The following is a 20,182-nucleotide window of genomic DNA, read 5'->3' as shown; positions in this document are numbered from 1 at the left end:
AGAAATGAAAAAAGTATTTATCTTAATAAAATTATAAAACATTCTTAGCTTCATGACTTAATGTGGGATCATAGCATAGAAAATATTTATAATTTATCTAAGAACTATTCCATACGTAAGGGTTTCTTGTTACTTTATAGGGTGTGAACTGTATATTAATATTAATATTAAACCATTTATATAATAAAGATTTCATAAAGTATTTGTTAATTTTTCCGAGTGTACTTGAGCTGGGTGCGAGGTGGAGGAAGAGAAAAAGAGAGGCCGACGTTTTGCCGTGGGACTTTGGAGCTTGATCAGCCGCTGGTGGCGTCGCAGTTGCAAACGTGAGTCCGAGGCGTGTGAACGTGATTTTAGGCTTTTCGCTGGTTGGCTCTATTCGATTTCCTCGATTCCGGCGCAGTGGGAAAAGTCCCCCTGCCCAAGGAAAACCAAACTAACAAAAAAAAAAAAACAGAAGCGGGACCCCAGAGGTCGCGGAAACTGCATGCGATTTGCAGTTGTGTTGAAATATGGACTTTACCACTAATTTTCATAGCCCTGCGAGTGTGTGTGAGCGTGCGAGTGTGAAATCTGCGTGAAACATTGCCAAATCCTTTCGACAGATTTCTATTTGCACCTATTTTGCATTCGGCATTCGGCATTTGCCATCGACGCGAGTGTCAATCGAGTGAAAGTAAACAATGGTGCGCACCCAAATGGATAGGCGATCGCAGATCACTAGACTAATAACGGTGAGTGGGGCTGGCCCATGGCCATTGCCTTGCATAATAAAGTGTCAAAAATTTAACAATTGCAACAGCAAAGCAAATGTAAATCTGCTAACGGGTCTAGGGTATAGAGGTGGTGTTAGACCTCAATACATGAATTGAAATTATATAAACAGGCGAAATGTTAATAGTAACAAAAGTGTAAAACTAAGAAGGCGAAGAAATTTAACTACTTTCATTAATATTCCCAGAGTAGAAAAGCCTATATAAGACATGAAAACTTATAGAAAGGGATGTAACGATGAGGTATCATTTACTTAAATATTTTAAAATATTTTTCACTAATTTTGTACCTTTAAATTGGGGAAATTAACTAATATATTGAGTTTTATATATAAAAATAATTTAAGTATAAGGAATATGTCAATCCTCCTAACATTTGTATACTAAATCCCATCTATCCAAGCTCTCAATCCCACAAATCAGTCAATCAACCTAAATCAATAGCAGTTCGGAATATTTCGTTATTAGTGTCCCCTTTGGCCGCAAGCCATTGATGAAAATGAAATCGTAATTAAAAGATGGTCGCACGTTGCTGTCCGTCATTTTTTCAAAATGTGTTGAAATCGATAAACCGATAGGGCTAAGCGTTTTATGCATATTAACAACTTCTGTTGGCTCGGGTCTGCGAGTGGGGGCTTTGTTTTCTTTTAACGCATGACTACGCAATCATAAAAGCATAACCAACAACGAAAATGCTCAAAGTTTCCGCTGTGTTTGCTGTTGTGGTTGGCTTTGCCGGCCCCAAACAGATGAAAAAAAGAGAGAGAGAAGCGGAATAATATAAAAAGTTTCACTTTCTTCGAGAGCAAAGCCGCTGGCTTGGGATCGACTCGTTGGATTTGGCCCAAGCCCAAGCCCAAAGCCAAAACTGAAAACCAAACCGAAAGCGAATCGGCTGACCAAAAAATGTATTGACTTTGCCAAAAATGGGAAGCAAAGTTCGCGGCCTTTTCCGGCGACGTCCAATCAGTGAAATTTTTACCTTTAATTAAACATTTCGCCATGAATATGCATTGCTCAGATCTGGGAAGAGCTTGCAGCAGGCAGCAAGTCAAGTTTGTTGGTTGAGTCTTTTGTTTTGGTTGGCCTGCAACCTCGTCAAGTTTGTCGCCTGAGTCTTTTGTTTTGGTGCGGAAAATTTCACCACTCACCAGCTGCTCGCCTGGCAATTAGCAGAAACAGCAGCCGCATAGCCAAATTTGGTTAAGTGTAACATCAACTTCATTTCCAGGGCCAATTGAATTTATAAATAATTCATTCTAGCCACTCGCCAAGAGAGTTGCAGATGGACGGACGGCGGGCAACATTGTATTTGTATTTGGGAAATGAAGACATAGACTGGAACGTCTCCTCCTCGAGCTACCCATCCCCCTAGTACCCCCCGGACAGACTGGGTTTTCGTAGAAAGTCGCTGACACATTAAAGTGTTGCAATACGTTTCTCTGACGACAGCTCGGCATCGTCTGCGATTGACAAATGTCTTCCTCGATGCGAGTTGACTTAATGCCCATTTGCACTGCACCACAGCATCGACTCCGCACCACTGCAGTCAGCGCTGTTGACTATGTGCCGCTAGAAGCAGCTAGAAGTAGCCAATAAAAAATAACTCACCTTCATTCAGATTTATTTCGGCTATAATAAACATTTAGTTAGTTTTTGATATTAGATCGTAAGGTGGGCTTCTAAGAAAACAATCATCTTTGGCTAAATTCATATTATTAACTTTTGTGAAAGCGAATAAGACTAGCTGAGTTCAGAAAAACAGCCATTGCGCCACCACTGACTGCAGCAGTTGCAAGCTTTCACGGCTGATTGGACATATTGATTTGTTTCGTCGACTTGGGACGCTGACAGCAGCATTTGCTCCAATTTCCCCGTGGCTCCTTCGCTTCCAAGAAATATGACAATGTTAATGAATGAGATTCGGTTTAATTGTCTCGATGCACATGACAATCGACACTAATGCCAGCCGCCTTATTTATTTTTTTGCCGAACAAAGCGAAAGTAATTCTGCTTTCCATTTCAGGCTTCTTCTCATGCGGTCTGGGTCTGACCTGATTTGATTTTCAACACAAATTAGTTCGCAGAGAGCCATTTGTTTCGCACCCAAGTTGCGGTCTCATCCTCGGTTTTCAGACTCTGACTGAGACCGAGATCACTTTCTTCTCGTAATTGCCACGGTCTGGGTGCTGTGGAGCACTTGATTGAAGTACTTTTCCAAATCGGTGAAAAGGGAATAATTGCTAGAAGGAATTCCACCTTGTCATTGATATTTAAATTTTATTTGTGTACAAAATATATGAGAATCATTTGCCTGAATCTCTCTCAAGAAACTGAGGAAACTTTCAACGTTATGTTCTTTCTAATGTAACATTGTAAATGATTGATTAGATTTAAAGATTTTACAGAGGAAACTTTGAAAAGATTTCTCATTCATCATATGTTACCATTTTCATTGTTATTTTGGGCAGATTTAACGTTTAAAAATCCAAAACTTTCCTGGAAAATATTACGAAATACCTTGAGCAATGACCTTGCTTACGTATGCTAATGGGGCTGGAATTTTCCCGAAAGACAGAAACGCGAGATGGCGCAGATCAATGATCAATATTACCTAACCGCATGGCCAATCGTGTCGAGCTCACATTTTGGACACACATCCGCCAAGGGAGTCGATCACTTTCTTTTCTTTTCGTGAATCATCAGCGATCGATATGTGAGCGCCCATATGTGATTGTGTCTGCGGGCTTGCTGTTGGCCAAGATAACCGAATACCGAGTGCATATCAATTTTGGCCAACCGGTTCGGTTCGGTTCAGTTTGAGCCGCTCCAAGAAAAAGCGAAGATTCGGTTCAAAAATATACCCTATTAGGACCGGACTGAAGTACACAACTCCCGACTTTCAGGCAACAATTGTGCAATCGAAAAGGAAAGTTGAAAGGGCCCTTGTGGCGGCAAGGGAGGAGACGGCGGGAAATGCCGTGGCTTTTCCAGCGCGCCGCAATTTACTTTTACTTGGGTAACCCATTTCGCTTTTGATTGCTCTTTGCATTTCACTTTGCCGGCTGCCAGTGGCCGGTGGCCAGTTGCAAGTTGTCCGCTGCCAGCTGCCGGTTGCCGGTGAGCCACTTTGTTGGGGAGGGTGGCCAGGGTGGTGCAGGAAGCTGTGGCTCGGTCGGCGGCCAGTCTGGCGTGGTGGTATTTATGCAGAGAGAGAAAAATCAGCGTATAAAACGTGATATACAGGTATAAACGTATATTTAAAACTTGTTTAGTTCTTATTGTTTTGGGAAGCTACTTTCACTTTATATTGCCAACTATTCTTATTCATATAATTATAAACAAATAAATTTAAAAAGTTTGAAAATTGCCTCAGTGTAATGGAAGCTGCAATTGCGGCCATTCTCTCTCTGAGCTGCAGTCTGGAGGTGGCATGCAAATGCACATCGATCATCTTTATGACTTGTGATTGTCCAGTTGGCTTTGCGTGAAAGTAAAATTTGATTTTCTACCGGCTGCAGTTGAGTATCTCTGGCTCTGGCTAAATACGTTTTGGCCGAGTGAGAGCCACCCGGCCTTTTTTTTTGTTTCTTTCCCAGGTGCATTGAGCCCACTTGACTCCACTCTGCTGCCACAAAAAATGAAGTCTTAGCGTCACGCCATTTGCTTATCAGCGAGCGACTGTCGTTTCAATTAAGATTTCCTCTGCTCAGCTGGAGCTGCTGAGTCTTTCCATTAGTTGGTGGGGTCATTTGTTCAACCCATCCAGCTGGGAAGCAAAGCCTTTCCGAAAGCAGGAAACGTCAAACAATAAAACTTACATATTGAGTGATGAATCCACCAACTATTAAAATACCAAAGAAGTGAAAACTAGATTCAGTATCTAGGCATATTCTATCTATACTGTTACTTTTTATGATTTTTATTATTTTTTTGTTTATTGTTTTTTATTATTAAACATCAACTTACTTATTTTGTTATAGAGCGGCGTCTTCTGGTATTCGCTGGTGATCGTTCTGGTGGCTCTACCCTTGGCCTCCGCCGGATTTGGCTTTGACTCGGCCAATTCGTGCAGCCCCAACGGAAAGATGTCACGACGTGGCCGGGCCCAGATGCTGGCTGCAATACCTTGTGACCTGGGCCAGCAGGCCTTCTGCCACCTTCCCGGTTCCGCATATCCGTGGCACGCTGTCCGCCGATTTGTCCACGAGAATCAGGGCCTGATGAAGCGTATGTATGGCGATGTGAGGCACATTTCCATTCTGCGGGATGAGATTCAGAACAATGAGGTAGATGCGGACGACATTGAAGAGGCAGCGGAACGGTACAGCAAGGATGCAGGACGGCGGAGTGCCAAGTATTTGATGAATGGCAGGGATCGAGATCGCGATCGGGAAGATTTCGGGAGCTTCAAGAACAACGATGTCCTCATGGAGCCACACTTTCGACCAGTTTCTACGAGTACAACAAGTACGACCAAGGCGACAACAACCACAGCTGCTCCCGAAGTAATAAGTAGCACTACGGATAAAACTCCTAGGGAGGTGACAGACTCCTCTGGAAACACCACTATTGCAAGTACGGCAAGTGGATCTACTACTGTTCCACCGCCACCTGAACAACTTGAAGTAGAGGCGGAAATTGTGGAGATCCAACCCAGCCCCGAGTCGAATAGCGTCTACGAAGTGGTGTCCTCTTCCGCTCCATCAACCACGACCACTGAAAACCTTCTTCAGGGGGCGAAAACATACAGATCATCGACTCACCGCAACTGGGATTGCGTAATCTTAGCGGAGAGGCTAAAGCATCACAGGAACCACCCACTGTTACAACCTTAAAGCCCACATCTCTGCCCAAGAGCTCAACAGCCTCACCCAACAGACGAAGAAAGCCTGTAGAGACAACCACCCCAGCAGCCGCTTCAAAAACCTCTAGCACCATTCCGCCTCAAAGTTCAACAACAGCCACCTTGTTGATCCGCCGCAATGTAACCAAGTACTCACCAGCATCGGTGACCACACCCGTCAGCTTTGCCTCGCTCTTCTCCGGCACCTCTAGTGGACTTTTCAGTCCGGAGAAGCTGCGCAGGCCCTTGACTACCAGTAGTACAAGTTCTCCAGTACCAGCTCCACTGCCAGGAGGAGCCTCAGCGGCAGCCACTGGCAGCGTCACCAAGTCTGGACTGTTGAGGGAGGGTCAACTTTTCCAAGACGCCATGAAGCAAGAGCCCGTAGCCGTGGCCAGCAACTTGCGGGGAGTGTAAGTACAAGTTTATCTTCCACATTTCCAAATTAGTAAAAACTTGTTTCTCTTTCAGGAATGCATGTCCCGTCAAGGATGAAGTGGTGGCCCCCTTTTGGGCAAACAACACCCGTGGTGAGGTCCTGGCTCTGCTTAACCTTTATCCTTTCGAGCAGTACGTTCACTGGGAGAAGTGCACCCACGAGTTCAAGCAGATGTTCTGCCGGGATGGATGCAGGTGCGAACAGCAGTACCGCCTACACCGATTGCTGGCCTACGATCCCCACAACGAGTGCCGTGGAATCTTCTCCGACTGGTTCCGATTTCCGTCCAGCTGCATCTGCAAGTGCTATAACATACCAATGGAGTTCCGAGCCACCTCGCGTAGTCCAAGATCCGACAGTCGCTTCGATGCTCCAAAATCTGACCCCATTGAGGCTGCGGAGGCGGAGGTCCAGAGAGCCATCTACGAACATGCTACGGACGAGTGGTACCGCCCACGCGATGAGTTTGACTTTTTGGAGGGATAATCTTCCCGTTTACCCTCCTTCGATCAATTGTACAGTAGTTTTACATTTTGTAGATGTAGGCTTATCTATATTTCTTTAATCAGTCTTTTTAAGCTATCAGTCTCGACGTTCTTCTAGTCTTCAACTAAACTTCTTTCGAATATCTACAATCCGATTTGATAAAAATCCACCTAATTTTATGAGTTACTTCTATGTAATCTTTAACTTTACGTTTATTTTTAGAAGGGGGCATTATGTTATTGTAAATATAGACCAACATAATGCCCGACTTAGGCGAAAACTTACAGAGCGAATGTACCTTGAAATACTTGCGAACTCATCGCAGCCATGGAGCTGCGTGCAATGGTATTTAGTAGAGTTATTTATTTATTTATTCAGACCTTAGTTGTAGGCGTAACCATAAAAGTGGCCATAACATTAACCCCAAATCTTTTCATACCACACATCCCAGAAATAAAGCGCATGAAGCGTTTTAGAAAAATATTTATTGCAAAAAATGTATGCGATCATGTATTTAGAATGCTTACGTATGTATAAAATAGATTTTATTGTATTTAATACGTTGATATATATTACGGTTTACTCTTTAATTCATAGAAGGGTACGTTTGATAAATTAGATTTATAAATTGTATTTATGTGTAGAAAAGGGTTTCCTTTCTTAGAAACTTGAAGGCATTTCAGGCACTTCATTTCAGTTTAACCGTTTACCACTTAAGGCTAGTGATAGCTTTTTTGTCAATCACTCATTTAAATAAAATTTCTAGTATTGCTTAACTAGCCGTGTTTTTATTTTCAGGATCGGCCAAAGGCACTTGCCAAGAAAAGTAGTCGTAAGTAAAGCTCAATTTAGAAGTAGTTCTCAAAGAAAATTGGTTTAGATGAAACTATTTACTATACACAGCTGAACAGTTGAAGGTTTAAAGCCAAACTCTTTTTGCCACCGAGTTGATCAAATGGTTTAGGTAAGCAACGTAGAATATAAATGTTTTTACTTACAATTACATAATAATAAATTGCATACAAACAGACTTTCGGCTTAGAATAACGCCTTAATAGGAAATCTAGTTCCAGACGGTATATATAAATAAGATATATAAATTGTGGAAACAATTCCCTTGTTTGTGATCAAGTTTGACAGAATTTATCTGCCGGACCGGACAGACGAACCACGAACAAAGACTACATCTACAGACATAAATTAGATGACAGAGACAAGAAACAGGTAGAAATACCGCGCCCTAAATGCAAACAACTTAGTTGCAAGTCGACGCCAATTGAATACTCTGCGTTAAACAAAACAAATACGAACTCGATACTATTGATGCGCGTTGAAGAATACTAGGCGTGAGTTTCGCGTTGTGTGCTAATAACTAAAAACTAGGAAGACCCCACATCATGTTGTCCAGGTGATCCGATTGGATCAGGCACTCGACACGGGCACCCAAAGCAACTTGTCCTGTTCTTTGTCGACCGCGTCCTTGATTTGGGTGCACATGTGCTTGATACTGACGCCAGGGATGACGGCTAAATGAAAATTAGAAAGGTATATTGAAGAAATATTGGTAAATACTGTGCAAAATAAAAACTCACCTGATATGTACTGCTTGTAATCGGTCTCCAGCTTCATAGCCCGCTCGTACATCTCCTTGGCCGCTTTGGCCGAGATTTTGTCGGTACCAAAGTCTCGAATATCGCGAATTTGCTTCGCGGATTTAAAGCGCAGCAGTAGGACAATAGGGTATATTTGTAAACGCTGCAGACGCTCTACGGCGGAGATTGAAACGTCCAGGATGCAGTGACGACGATCCTGCAAAGGAAACGTTTAGTTTAAATATGATCTATGAAAAGCGAAAGAGTTACTTACATTCTTGCATGCATTGCTGATAGCCTCGACGGTGGTGCACTCAAACTTGTTGCCCCGCCGTCGATAGTCCACGAATATGTTCTCCTTCAGGCCCTCCTCCATGGCATCCTGCGAGCAGTCCATTGCTGTTACCTCACACAGCTTAAAGAGGTTGGAAAAGTCAATGGTCAGTCGGTCCATAAGGCACTCGGACAGCGGTCCGATGATCAGCACGGGCCGGCGAATGGGGGCTAAAAGATGGCAAATACATAAACTAGGTTTTCTTCATTAACATAATTGAATCTTACAGTCTAACAGCTCCACTCTCTGGTAGCTTAGGGCTCCACCATCATCGTTCAGCAGGCCTAAGTCTGGAAAGAAGCTAAGCTGTGTATTGCTGAAGCTGGCAATCTCCGTGGAGTCGCGGGACGAGCTGCGCTGGTTCTTTTTGCGACGAAAAAACGATCTTCTGGCCGAAGTGCTGCCGCGTCTGGCGGTTCCCGTATCACAGTCCACCACTTCCCCCGAACGCAGTTCCTCTTCCACCCTGCAAAGTTAAATAAGTCAATATATGCGAATATTTCATAATACTGGCTACATACTTCATTTGACTGGGTATTATACCGCATTCCTTTCGATGGCCCATGGCATCTAGCTTCCAGGCTCGCCACAAGCCAAACGTGCCGTTAAAGACCGTGTTGTCCACATAGAGCACCTCGTCCTTAACAAAACGCAAGTCGTCCTCGTTCAACTCACCAATCCGGTCAAACCCCACGCGAATGTAAAAGGAGTCGCCAGGCTCATCTTTAATTTGTTTCAGAGCTGCATGAAATATAAGCCGTTAAGTTATTCTTGAAGAATAAACACTATTGCTCTACTCACTGTGCAGTTTATTCTGCACCAACATGGTGACCGTATCCGTGAGTTTTGATATCTCATTGGCTGCCTGCTCTGCGGTGACCCCGCTTAAGTCCACGCCATTGTACTCCAGTATCTGGTCACCTTTACGTATTCCTGCATGGTCCGAGGGCGATCCAGGCGCCACGTCGTGCACATAGATGCCTACTTTGTTGCCTCCAAACAACTTAATGCCCAGGTTCTTTGACTTGTCCATATGCAGAGTCACATACCTCAAAGCTGGAAAAAAATGTTTAAGCTATGTCATGTACTGGATACCAAGGATAGAATGATTTGTTAGTAGGGAAAAGCATTGAGGTAAGTTAAAATCGAGCACTAATACCGATCGTTTTCACAAGCAGCCTTTATGAATCAGGAATTATCTTACTTGATCGTTGGAACTGTTTATTGTTTTATAAATTTCTAAAGCCCTAGCCTTTGTCGATTTCGACCCCGAGAATATGTACCTTATACAGCCGGAAACGCTTCCTGCTGATCGGTTATCTTCTCCGTCGAAGGATAGAGCTATGGGAACAATCTACTACCCTGGGAGTATGGTTAGTAGTGGGTGAAGTGTTGTGGCTACGTACTCTCTGCCGGAACGGATGTAGGCGGCGGCGGCAAGGCGGGCTTGGGTTCCTCATCGTAGACCGTCGATGTGGCCGAGGCAGTCGTAGTAGTGGTAGTGGCCGCTGACGAGGGCATATCCTGGCTGCTGCTGATATCCGACTGATTCTCCAGGCTGTCGGTGAAGCTCTGGTCTTTGATGGACTGATGCGAAAGCGGAGCTCTCGAACCAGATCTTGTTGAAGGAGCCTGCGGCTGCAATGTCAAAGGGAAGAGCGAATTGCGAGCAGGAGGACGCGGAGAGTTGCGCGGAGTTGGAGAGCCCGAGTGGTTGACGGGAGATTCTGGTTCCAGATTGTGCGCCCCCTCGTATTCCATCGAAGGAAACTCTGCAAGGTGGAACAGGTTTAGTTTAGACATGGACCAAGAAAGGCAGATAACTTACTCTCCGGATTGTACTGCACGAGCATCGTGAAAGAGTCACCGCACTGCCGCAGCACGTTGGCCGCAATCTCCTGTGTGGCCGCCCGCATGTTGATGCCACAAACTTCCAAGAGTTGATCGCCCACTTGGAGACCGGCACGCATCGCTGTGCTTTTATCGGCGACGGTGGACACGAAGATTCCTCCGCCGTTGTTGTTGCACTGAATCGTGATACCGAGCGACTTGTCACGCTTGTCGATGGTGACTCTTCTAAGGTCTCCGGGGCAGAGAAAATCCGCAGGCACATTGGAGTTGCGCTTGCCACTTCCACCGCCGCCGTGGCTAAGGACTTCTACATGGACTTGCGGCATAGGCGATCCTCGCCCACTTCCTCCTCCGCCGCCTCCTCCAACTCCTGATCCAGTTCCATTGCCCCCTGCCATATTTGCACCATAACTATTGTGAATACTAGAACTCATCAGGGAGATGGGTGCGCGATCCGAGGATGATGCCGACATAGACCCTCCAGAAGCTGGCGCCGTGTTCGTGACATAGTGATGGTCAATGCTTCCGGAGCTGTTCTTGACCATGCTGCTGCTCTTGCTAGCCACACTGGGGTTGGATGGAATCCTTAACCGTTGGTTGTCCTTCTTACGTGGAAAGGTTCCACCCTCATAAATTCCACCAGCCACTCCCGAGACTCCTCCTCCAACTCCCATGTATGGATAGGGTCCATGTCCATAATCGAGGTATGGAGCATGTGGATGGGGATGCGGGTTGGTCTGCGCATGGTGGTGCGGATGGTAGTCCAGGTCAGTAGGTATTCCAACGTTGTCGAGCGGTGCAACTGCCGTAGGAAGTTGTTGCAACTGCTGCTGAGGCGGTGGGGAGGGTAGGGTCAGTGGACTGGATCTACGGTTGCCCCTCACTCCTGGACCAAACGTCGGAAAAAGCTGCGTGTGCCTATTTCCCGGGATATGGGTTGACTGAAGAAAGCCTGCGTATCCCCCCCCATGAATACCGGAGCCAATGCTCTCGCTGTCGCTTGGGTACTTGGGCACATGCCTCACCGCCTGCATGGGCACATGGCGTTTGGCGTACACACCGTACTCGCTGGTGGCCGGACTCTTGGCAGACAGAATGGACTCTATGGAGTTCTGTGATTTTAGGGACACCACGTCTGGAGGTTGGCCAACTGGTAACGGATGACTGCCTCTGGGCGGATTAAGCGGCATGAACACGGCATTGGGATTGGATCCAGAACTGTTTTTGGGCAGTGGTGGTGGGTGGAAGACGTCGAAGACCTGTTGCTTACGCACTGGAAACTCGCCAGCCGCCGGACCCGTGACTCCACCCATTGACCCCGATCCTAATGCAAAGCCCGATGATGCCGACGAAGGCATTCATCACCTGCTGCTGCGCCTGTTGACCACTGGTCTTGGGCTGATAAAAATCTCCGCTGGGTGTGATGTTCAGCGATAAACGATTGTTACTGTGCGGCCTGGGTCCATAGCGCTCCTGAGAGGGCATTTTTACCCTCGCATTGGCGCCCATCAGGGGGGCTCTCTGCATCGGCTTTTGGCTAATCTCCTCACCGTAGAGCGAGTGCCTGGGATGGGTGGTATAGCCCTCCAGAGGAACCGGGAGGAAAAAGGGCTGAGACTCCCGAGCTCACCGGATTAGAGTTGCGGTTGGGATGTGCCTTGATGGCGCTCCCGTTGGCCCCTCGTATGTGTGCCAAGGGCTTTGACATTTGTGGGGGCAATGGTGGAGGCAGCTGTTCCTGCATTAGAACTGTCGGCTGCTTCTCCGGCACTCCAATATCGCCCACAATTTCATCATCTTTGTCTACGTTGATTGGACCGGCTGTGAAAAGCGACATCAGGGCATGTTTCTTCTCATTGCCACGCATTGTGCCCGTTGGGTTGTCGTGCGAAATGTTGGTCCGCGGCCAGGTACCCATGCTCTTGGAAGCCTCCTTTTCCTTTTTAGTGCGCTTTTTGCGGTTGAACAAGTTCTCCTTGCTCTTCTCTGAGCTGTTTTCACTAAGCACCGAATCCAGAGCGGCGATTGCGTCGTCGTGCTCCTGTTCAAAGTTATCATCCGGTGTGCCCGTCTTGCTGAACTTAAGCTTTCGAAGGAAGAAGTCAGCGAATCTGGACGGATGTTTGCTGGCACTACTTGCAGCACTTCCTCCCCCTCCACCACCGCTCGACACATGCTGCATGGAGTCAATGGAGTCTGTCTGTGCCGATGAGGTGGTCATGCCTGGAGGTAACTGATCCTGCACGTACTTTAGGGCAAAAAGGTTGAGACCATCGCTCCGAGGATCATTAAGAACCTGCATAACCTCCTCGATAGACTGTACCGAGTCCATCGACTTGTTGTTAATGCTCAGCACTCGGTCACCAACGTCCAGCTCCGGTTCGTAGAAAGCCAGCGAGTTCTGCTCAATCTTTGCGATGAACACTCCCATGTCCAGCTGCAATCCATGAGGGCAATTCCGATCCCTAGTTTTTAGCTGAACAGAATAGGCGTGTCGTTTGCTGTGACGAGTACGGGAAACCAGAAGGACGGAACGGGGTGCACAGGCACGGATCTCGTCTAGAACAATGCGTTTCGACAAGGGATTGACAGTCTAGGTTGTTCACTTTGCAGATGACATCGTTGATTTTGAGCTTTCCACAAGCGGGAGAACTGCTTGTCACGCCACACACCAGCTTTCGCTTGTTGCTGTCATCTAGGATAATGCCCAGATCGGAAGTGTGCTCATAACCAGACAGCTCTATTTCAAGGAGATCTTCACCCTCGTAACTACTCAAACGGAAACTACGCCGAGATCCAGATGCATTGCTATCCAGATTGTGCCGCTCCTGCTGCTCCATTTGCTCCTTCAGCAGGTCAATCTTTTTTTGAGCCTCATCCTTTTGCTTCTTAATCTTCTCACTATCCCGAATGGCCAACAGCGAGTCGGAGATGGCTTTATCTCTTTCGTGGCGCATCTTGTCGCAAAGAGTCTTTACTGAGTCGCGCTCCTGAACGATCTTTTCTCGTTGCGATATAGCCCAATCTCTAACTCGCTTCGCCTCCTCTGCATCCTGGCTGGAGCGCTCAACCTCAGAAAGAGCCTTTTCAAGACTTTTTCGTAACTTCTCCAGTTCCTTGTTGTTCTCCAGTTCTTTTCCGATGGGGAATTCCTTCGACCAGGAGCTTTCACGCGATTTTAAGAGATCGCGCTTCTTGAGGTCACGCGTTGGCGAGCTGCAGTGTCTTTATTTCGCTCATGGCAAGCTGTTCGTCCTTTTTGAGCCGTTCGATCTCCTTGTTGGCCAGAACCAGATCGTCGGACATCTTCTGGTGTTCCTGCAGCACATTGTCTTTCTCTGAAAGAAGTTGATTTAGCTCCTCGGTGAGGGAGACCACGGTTTTTGTTTCTTTGGAGAGCAGAAACCTTCAGCGTCTGGATTTCGTCAGCCCGCTCTCGGTAGTATATGCGATCCTTCTCGAGTTCTATGTAGGACTTTTTGTACTTCTCTCTCTCAACAGCAACCATGTTGCGCTCCTTCTTCAGCTCGGCCAGTTTCTCAATGCAGCTGCCATCGCATACCTGGGATTTCCCAAAATAGTAAGGATTACCACTGCCTCCAGGCGGAACTTGACTGTTCCCATTTTGGGCCTGCTGACTCTGCAGTAGCCGCTTGAGCCTTTCGCTCTCCTCTACTATATCCGTGAACTTGTTGCGATCGGCAACGTAGTGCTCCTGGTAAAGACTCAGTTCGGTGGTCAACTCATCGCATCGCCGCTTGGTGCTCACGTGCTGGTGGCGCAGGTTGGTTAGTTCCAGGATGGCAGACTTGTACTGCGCTTGCAGTATATCGTACTTTGCTCCATTTCCGCCGGACACACCCGACACACCCAATCCGCTATTGACACCCTTCGAGGGCCCATTATTGTTGGCCATGTTGGCAGCCGTGGTGCTGCCACTGGAATTAGATGGTGGTCGAAGGGTGTTATCATAGCCCACATACTCCGAACTCTCTTCTGAAATGAAAAATGTAAGGTTATAGAGGATAATCTTTCGTTGGATATCTCCCAACTCACCCTCCTGACTACTCGTGCTGGTCAGCGAAAGATCTCCCGATGCCATCTTCGCCATCACGGCAGATTTAGGTAATGCTCAACATGAAGATTAAGCTAGAATAGTTATATTAGAAACAAAAGGAATTAATTTTGAAAATATTAAAATTAAATTTTTGCATTTATTATCACGGGTTGTTACCCTACTCCCTAACCTACTTAGCCAATCTGTTTTTCTATACACATTGTAGTCCTATCTATCCAAGAACTACTTCAAATCCTAGCATGATAACAGCCTAGATTTATAGTGCGCTTATTGGAGTTATAATCGAGAAGTAAAGATTAAATACTTGAATGGTATCAATTTAAAATTGCCAAATTGTAAATAATATTTAATATTCAAGCGCAATCGTAACTTGTACCCGTTGATCAGGCTGATAGTGCAGACGTAAGCGTACCAAAAACTAATGCCACTATGCTTATTGGTTAAAAACCAATAGCAATGACTGCATTAATTATCTTTGTCTGAGCCGATACAGTTTCGTTCAAAATACTAGTAATGGCAAAATCAAAAAATTAATCAAATGTTGTGAATTTTTTATAAAATCTATTTTAAATGAAACATTATTTGATTTAATAGTTTTTTTTTTTAATAAATAAAATTTATCAATTTTAAATAAATACACATTCTCAAGACTTTGAATATCCATAACATTTTTTCATTAAATATAACTTGTATTGAAATCATTTTTTAATTTGTTTTTATTCAGCATTTGTTCATTAATTAAAGCCTACTATTATGTTGACCCCTGCTGTATAATAGAAAAACCAAAGCATTGGAAAAACGAAACTTTCACAATTTTTGTGAAACCGCGATTTTCACAATTGAACGAATGAAATTTAAATACAACCGAAGAGTGGGATGGAAAAAGGGGAGGGCGCAGGAGTATGAGCAGAGGGGGAAGGGCGAGTTGCAGGGTAAGTTACTGAGTTTTTTTCATTGTTGTTTTTAGAGCTTTTTTCGAGCGGTTAAATGCTTGCGAAAATGAAATGTGTGGCAATTAAGCACTCGAGTTAGAGCATCGGGACTAAGCCAAAGAATTAATTGAAGCAGCCGAGCAGAAAGCGTAAATTAATAGCAACATGTATGCACACACGCGCACTCCCATACACATACACCAACATACACACTCACCGAAACACCAACACACTCACACTTGCGTGCGGGCAAAACAAGTTGGTCGAATGAAAGAGAAGAAAAGCTGGCAAACGCACAAAGGTGGAAAGCAAAGCGAATTATATAAACGCTTTTCGGATTGGAGTTTCGTTCGGCAGGCACTTATCTTGGCCAACTAGCATGCTTATTGGGCCGAAAAACCAAAAAAAAAAAACATTGCTTATATTCCTTTTGGTCGAAAGTCTTTCACGCACACAAACACACACACATGTTGGCAAGCGCAACAGCTGAATGGGCGAGCGAAAGAGAGGGGGCGAGCGCTCCACCCCAATTCCAGGCCAGCGGGAAAGAGATGCAACAGGCGGACGATGAACGGGACAGGCGACTTTTACCGTTTTCGCTCGCGCATCCGGATTCCGTCCGGAAGTTCCGTTCCACAATAACGCGGGCAAAAAGATTAAACTCTACGGCGCTCGGCGCACAAACTGTTTTCCAAGGACGACCGTTCAAAGCGATGACGAATGACCAACGAAAAAGAAATAAAATTAAAAAAAAACAACACAACTTCACGAAAACGTCACTTTTCCGCTAGTGCTGGACTATTGGTCGATGACTATTGGACTGTATCGATGTTTCCAATAGGTTGGCAATGCTTCATATCGATTTATTATATTTGTGGAGAATGGCAACGCTGAAAGTGAGTGAATTCGGTAAATGTGGGGTGAGACTCCGCTAAGTGAAGAACTATACCAGTGAAAACTCTTATACGATTTATTTGAACAGCTGCATTCTCTAACCGAAAACATAAAATTTTATTTTTAACCTTTTTATTAGAAAAAAAACATATTTCCTTGCGAGTTTTCAATCAAATATGATATCATTACACAATATTTAATTCTTTCTTGTTTGCTGTTCTTGTTTTCTTTGTAGTTTTACATATTTTACATCGTGCCGTATTGCACGTGTTCAACGCACTTCGAGAAATGGTCAGGACAAAAACATCCAAATTGGTAGACGTTAAGAAAGGTACTTCTGATCAGGCCTTAAAGTCTCTGAAGAAATCGGTCCGATTGCAGGAAAAGAATGTTTCAAAGGTCGTTAAAGATGTGGCCAAAAAGCTGGAGCTTATTTCAGATCCAAGTATTTTGCATTACACTAAGTCGCTAGGCAGCTTATCCACAGCTAGTAGTAAGGATTCCGACGATGTTAGTCCTTCGGCCGTTCTCAGTGGCTGGACTACCCCCGGACCTATTGCCCCCCCACTGCGCAAAACCCGTTCCAGTAAGTCGCCGAAATCTGTAATGGGAAAGCTAAGGTTAGGAGCTCGCGTTTGTCGAATGTTTCATTAGTTCCAAGGATAGCGAAGCCATTTCGTTTATATAAAATCAAAAGACCGGAATCGAGCGAAACGGTTGAAGTAATACACTTCAATAGTAATCTGCTATTGAGCAGTTCCACGGAAACTGACCATGATGAATATGACCAAGCGGAAGAGGATATTCTTCCTCGAATTGAAGACGAGAAGACTGACCCTTTGGCTGATCTAACTAGCTTACGAGAAAGCCAGTTGGGCTTATCCTCTGACTCGGACATCAGGATGCGCTATGAGCTACTCCACCAGCTCAGGGACATACCCAGTTGTGACGAACTAAGTGCCACCGCGACCCCGGATAGTTTTTTGAAGATTGAGAAAAAAGAGCTAAAGAAGGAAGATGAGAACCTGGACATCGGAAAGTTTAAGGATCCATTGGGTCGTCATTCCATGTCCACCGTCGAGGACGACGATGTGCCAACCGAGCTCTATAATGAAGATTTATCTCAAAATCTCGAACCTGCTGTGAGAAGTCTGCATGACATCTCTAGTTCAGAGTTGGAGTCGGATGACGACAGTCTATGGGAGTTGAAAGCAAAGCTAGACAACCCCAGTCCCATACCAATATTCATTCAGAATCCATCCGGTTTCCGGACTTCCGAATCCTCTCTGCCTCGTGTCCATGACGCTTTCTCCATAGCGCAAGTTGTCCAGGGCTATCTAATTGGAATTATTGATAAAGTCGTAGATAAGCTTGAGAAAAGGGATATTTTGAGGGCAAATAAACTGGACAAAAATAAGCTTTTGGATCGACTTATCCAGGAAGTCGACGATAATAACTCGGAGAGGTACACGAATGAATATCTAACAAAACGCATAACTGACTACTACCTTCGCCGCTACAAGTATTCCCTGGTAACGCCGAGCACCAGTTCCTCAATCCAAGAGTCCAATCGAAGGCGATACTATAGTGCCCTGAACGAGTTGGATAACTGGCTGAAACAGGAACAGAATGCTGAGGAACTTCTTGTGGCGGAGAAGGGACGTTTGCTTGGAGAACTGGAGCAGATGCAAGCGAAGGACATTGAGAAAGTCGAGGGGATGGAGAATCTATTTAGGAAAACCCTTCTCGGCCGAAATCAAAACACAGATCGACTTAAATTTGTAAGTTAAGACTCTTGGATGCATTATTACTTTTTATAACTTTTATTTTAGGTAGTTGAAGCTATCTTACGGCAAATGAGAAGAAAGCGCGATCTTATGTCCGAGACACGCTTTGATTTAATCATTAAACAGCACAACACAGCTTACGTTAAACAGGTTAGTCAAAGTTATTAATAAAATGTTTTAGATATCTGAAAAAGTACTTTTCCAGAAACTTGATGAAACCGAGACCATTTCTGGGGAAGTCAAAATGAATACGTATCTGTCTATGGAAACTATTGTTCAGCAGCTAGCCAATACTCTAAATAGTAAATATGTTTAAAGAAAATTATTAAACTTAAGCTATAAAACTCTTTCCTTACAGATAGAAACGTTGACCTGCTGAGAATGTATTCCCTGGTCAAGAAAAAGATCCACACCATTTCGCATCTGAGGTGTCGGCGAAAATTGCTGAATCGAAAATTTCGGGTGGCCAAAGAGGAGCTGCTGGTGAAGCAGAAGAGACATTCGGAGTTGCGGGATAAAGTATATGCCAATAATCTAACACACAATAAACTTCTGGCCAAAATCAAGGAAGCCCGTCGAAGAGGTGGCATCATGTGCTATCCCAAATTGCTAGCCGACTACGATCATACAGTAAACTTCATTCAAATGAAGAAAAGTTGTGTACAAGAGCTGAAGGCAAGGCATGACAATCTACTCAGGAAAATCGACAAAATTGAATACAGGATTCATGATATAAGCTATGCATCCTTTTCTAAATGAAATTTGCATGCCTGAAAATAAAAATGTCGGAAATATCTAGATAAAGGGCGATATGATCGTATCTTATTAAGAACCCTAAAAATGACTAGTAAGTTATGTCAAACTTTCTCAAAAATAATCAAACAATATTTGGCTACTTAAAATTCAGTTTTAACTTTCGATCCAATGGCTTCCTTTATTATCCGATTGGCTTTGGTGGCTGGTGCGGTCTATGGCACCAAAGAGCTGGGAATTTGGAAGAGTGCCGACTACACACAGGACCTATATGAAGATGCTAAGCGGGAGGTGGGTCCCCCCACCGAAGACCTAATGAGCAGATTCTGCTGCTGGCGGTGTGAGAATTGCGACCCGGATGTGGAGGTGAAGCCCTGGCAGGAGTCGATGGTGGATGCCTGGAACGAGGCGGTCAAAAAGACCTTCAACGCACTGAATGTCCAGGTACCCCTCTATTACAACCGCTTCTCGAACGACCTCCAGCAAAGCATAGACGACTTGGTCCACACCGATCAAGAAGTGGTTATTGCTCCAAAAGGTGGAACAAACAAATAGTACTACCAAAGATCAAAATTATTTTTGTAGAAAAGAGGAAGTCTCTGAAATTGAAAAATGGAAAAACTAATCAATTACAGCTTTCAAAACATTATTATTTTGTTTAAGCTCGTGGCTTTTTTTGGGCCGGTGGAATGCATCCTGGAGGCCCAGCACTGGAATTCCCAGCTAAGCCTGGTACAGACATCATTACAGATCTTCCGTTAGCAGTCCCAGGAGTCAAAGAGCCCATGGGACGTGGATTAGCAATACGATTCGGAATCGAAGGTCCTAAAAATGAAGTCGAATTAACACTTAAGATGTTAGTGCCCGGAACCGCAGTTGCCACCGGGTTTAGGGGCAGTCCAACTCTCGGATTTGGTTGGGTTGGCTCAGAGCCCTTGGACTTCAGTTCGGCCATCGTTCCCAGCTGACATTGGCGCCATGTGGGCAGCAGTAGACCCCGGTTTCCAGACGGCATAGGCAGAGTTGTCTGACATGGGACCCGGGATTTCAACGGCTGCTGGCAGGGTCTCCTTCGAAGTTCTTCGGTCCGCTCCATATTAGCCATTTCCAGATCCTCGACACTCACGTTCGTGCGGTTCGCCAAGATGGCAAAGCGTTGAGCCTCGAGGAGCTTGTCCCTAGCCAGAGCTACACAAGCCACTTGTAAACTATTTCTTCATTTTATTTCTTAAACTTACTGTAAGCCAGATCTAGGATAACACCACGAGCTTGTGGCTCCGCTTCCAGTCGAAGGTCCTTCAGCAAACTATCCACGAACTCCAGATCGGAGCTGATATCCAAGTCGCGTTCGCAGAGCTTGTAATTCGGTTTCCTTTCCATCGCTTAAGGGTTTCTATTTTAAGGCTTCTTAAGTATT

The 20,182-nt window shown here is 45.1% G+C and overlaps 5 protein-coding genes across 5 annotated transcripts; 3 read left to right on the top strand and 2 right to left on the bottom strand.

The window, feature by feature from the left end:
• The first annotated feature begins 329 nt into the window (after window positions 1-329).
• Window positions 330-7,320, top strand: LOC108112062 (protein spaetzle 4). Its single transcript, XM_017221811.2, is given in 4 exon segments — window positions 330-734; window positions 4,757-5,492; window positions 5,495-6,032; window positions 6,091-7,320. Coding segments are annotated over 4 exon segments (1,779 nt in total). The 5' UTR covers window positions 330-683; the 3' UTR covers window positions 6,545-7,320.
• On the bottom strand, window positions 7,313-16,121 carry LOC108112042 (disks large homolog 5). Its single transcript, XM_017221806.2, is given in 15 exon segments — window positions 7,313-8,070; window positions 8,137-8,353; window positions 8,411-8,640; window positions 8,698-8,936; window positions 8,992-9,211; window positions 9,272-9,526; window positions 9,877-10,242; window positions 10,299-11,673; window positions 11,675-11,903; window positions 11,905-12,902; window positions 12,904-13,524; window positions 13,526-13,723; window positions 13,725-14,317; window positions 14,378-14,470; window positions 15,923-16,121. Coding segments are annotated over 14 exon segments (5,700 nt in total). The 5' UTR covers window positions 14,433-14,470; window positions 15,923-16,121; the 3' UTR covers window positions 7,313-7,966.
• A 392-nt stretch (window positions 16,122-16,513) lies between these two features.
• On the top strand, window positions 16,514-18,804 carry LOC108111334. Its single transcript, XM_041819092.1, has 5 exons — window positions 16,514-16,811; window positions 16,880-18,006; window positions 18,058-18,162; window positions 18,218-18,314; window positions 18,371-18,804. The coding sequence occupies exons 1-5, from the start codon at window positions 16,514-16,516 to the stop codon at window positions 18,769-18,771; spliced, it is 2,028 nt and encodes a 675-aa protein (XP_041675026.1). The 3' UTR covers window positions 18,772-18,804.
• A 61-nt stretch (window positions 18,805-18,865) lies between these two features.
• LOC108111356 lies at window positions 18,866-19,414 on the top strand. The gene has a single exon (XM_017220792.2). The coding sequence runs from the start codon at window positions 18,937-18,939 to the stop codon at window positions 19,318-19,320; it is 384 nt and encodes a 127-aa protein (XP_017076281.2). The 5' UTR covers window positions 18,866-18,936; the 3' UTR covers window positions 19,321-19,414.
• A 9-nt stretch (window positions 19,415-19,423) lies between these two features.
• LOC108111346 lies at window positions 19,424-20,168 on the bottom strand. The gene is made up of 2 exons (XM_017220781.2): window positions 20,004-20,168; window positions 19,424-19,953 (listed from the first exon to the last, which is right to left on the bottom strand). Exons 1-2 carry the CDS (start codon window positions 20,143-20,145, stop codon window positions 19,424-19,426), a joined length of 672 nt encoding a protein of 223 aa, XP_017076270.2. The 5' UTR covers window positions 20,146-20,168.
• Window positions 20,169-20,182: the final 14 nt, after the last annotated feature.

The sequence above is a fragment of the Drosophila eugracilis genome, unplaced genomic scaffold (assembly GCF_018153835.1).
Source record: "Drosophila eugracilis isolate 14026-0451.02 unplaced genomic scaffold, ASM1815383v1 contig_445, whole genome shotgun sequence".
Taxonomy (NCBI): domain Eukaryota; kingdom Metazoa; phylum Arthropoda; class Insecta; order Diptera; family Drosophilidae; genus Drosophila; species Drosophila eugracilis.
Note: the sequence above shows the minus strand (reverse complement) of the source record. Positions and strands in the feature narration are given on the sequence as shown.

Bases quoted from the DNA above. Each gene is read 5' to 3' on its own strand.
- LOC108111334 (XM_041819092.1), top strand. From the start codon at position 16,514: ATGGTCAGGACAAAAACATCCAAATTGGTAGACGTTAAGAAAGGTACT. The intron at 18,007-18,057 runs GTAAGTTAAGAC...CTTTTATTTTAG, and splicing joins ACACAGATCGACTTAAATTT to GTAGTTGAAGCTATCTTACG. The intron at 18,315-18,370 runs GTAAATATGTTT...CTTTCCTTACAG, and splicing joins GCTAGCCAATACTCTAAATA to ATAGAAACGTTGACCTGCTG.
- LOC108111356 (XM_017220792.2), top strand. From the start codon at position 18,937: ATGGCTTCCTTTATTATCCGATTGGCTTTGGTGGCTGGTGCGGTCTAT.
- LOC108111346 (XM_017220781.2), bottom strand. From the start codon at position 20,145: ATGGAAAGGAAACCGAATTACAAGCTCTGCGAACGCGACTTGGATATC. The intron at 19,954-20,003 runs GTAAGTTTAAGA...TGGCTTGTGTAG, and splicing joins TATCCTAGATCTGGCTTACA to CTCTGGCTAGGGACAAGCTC.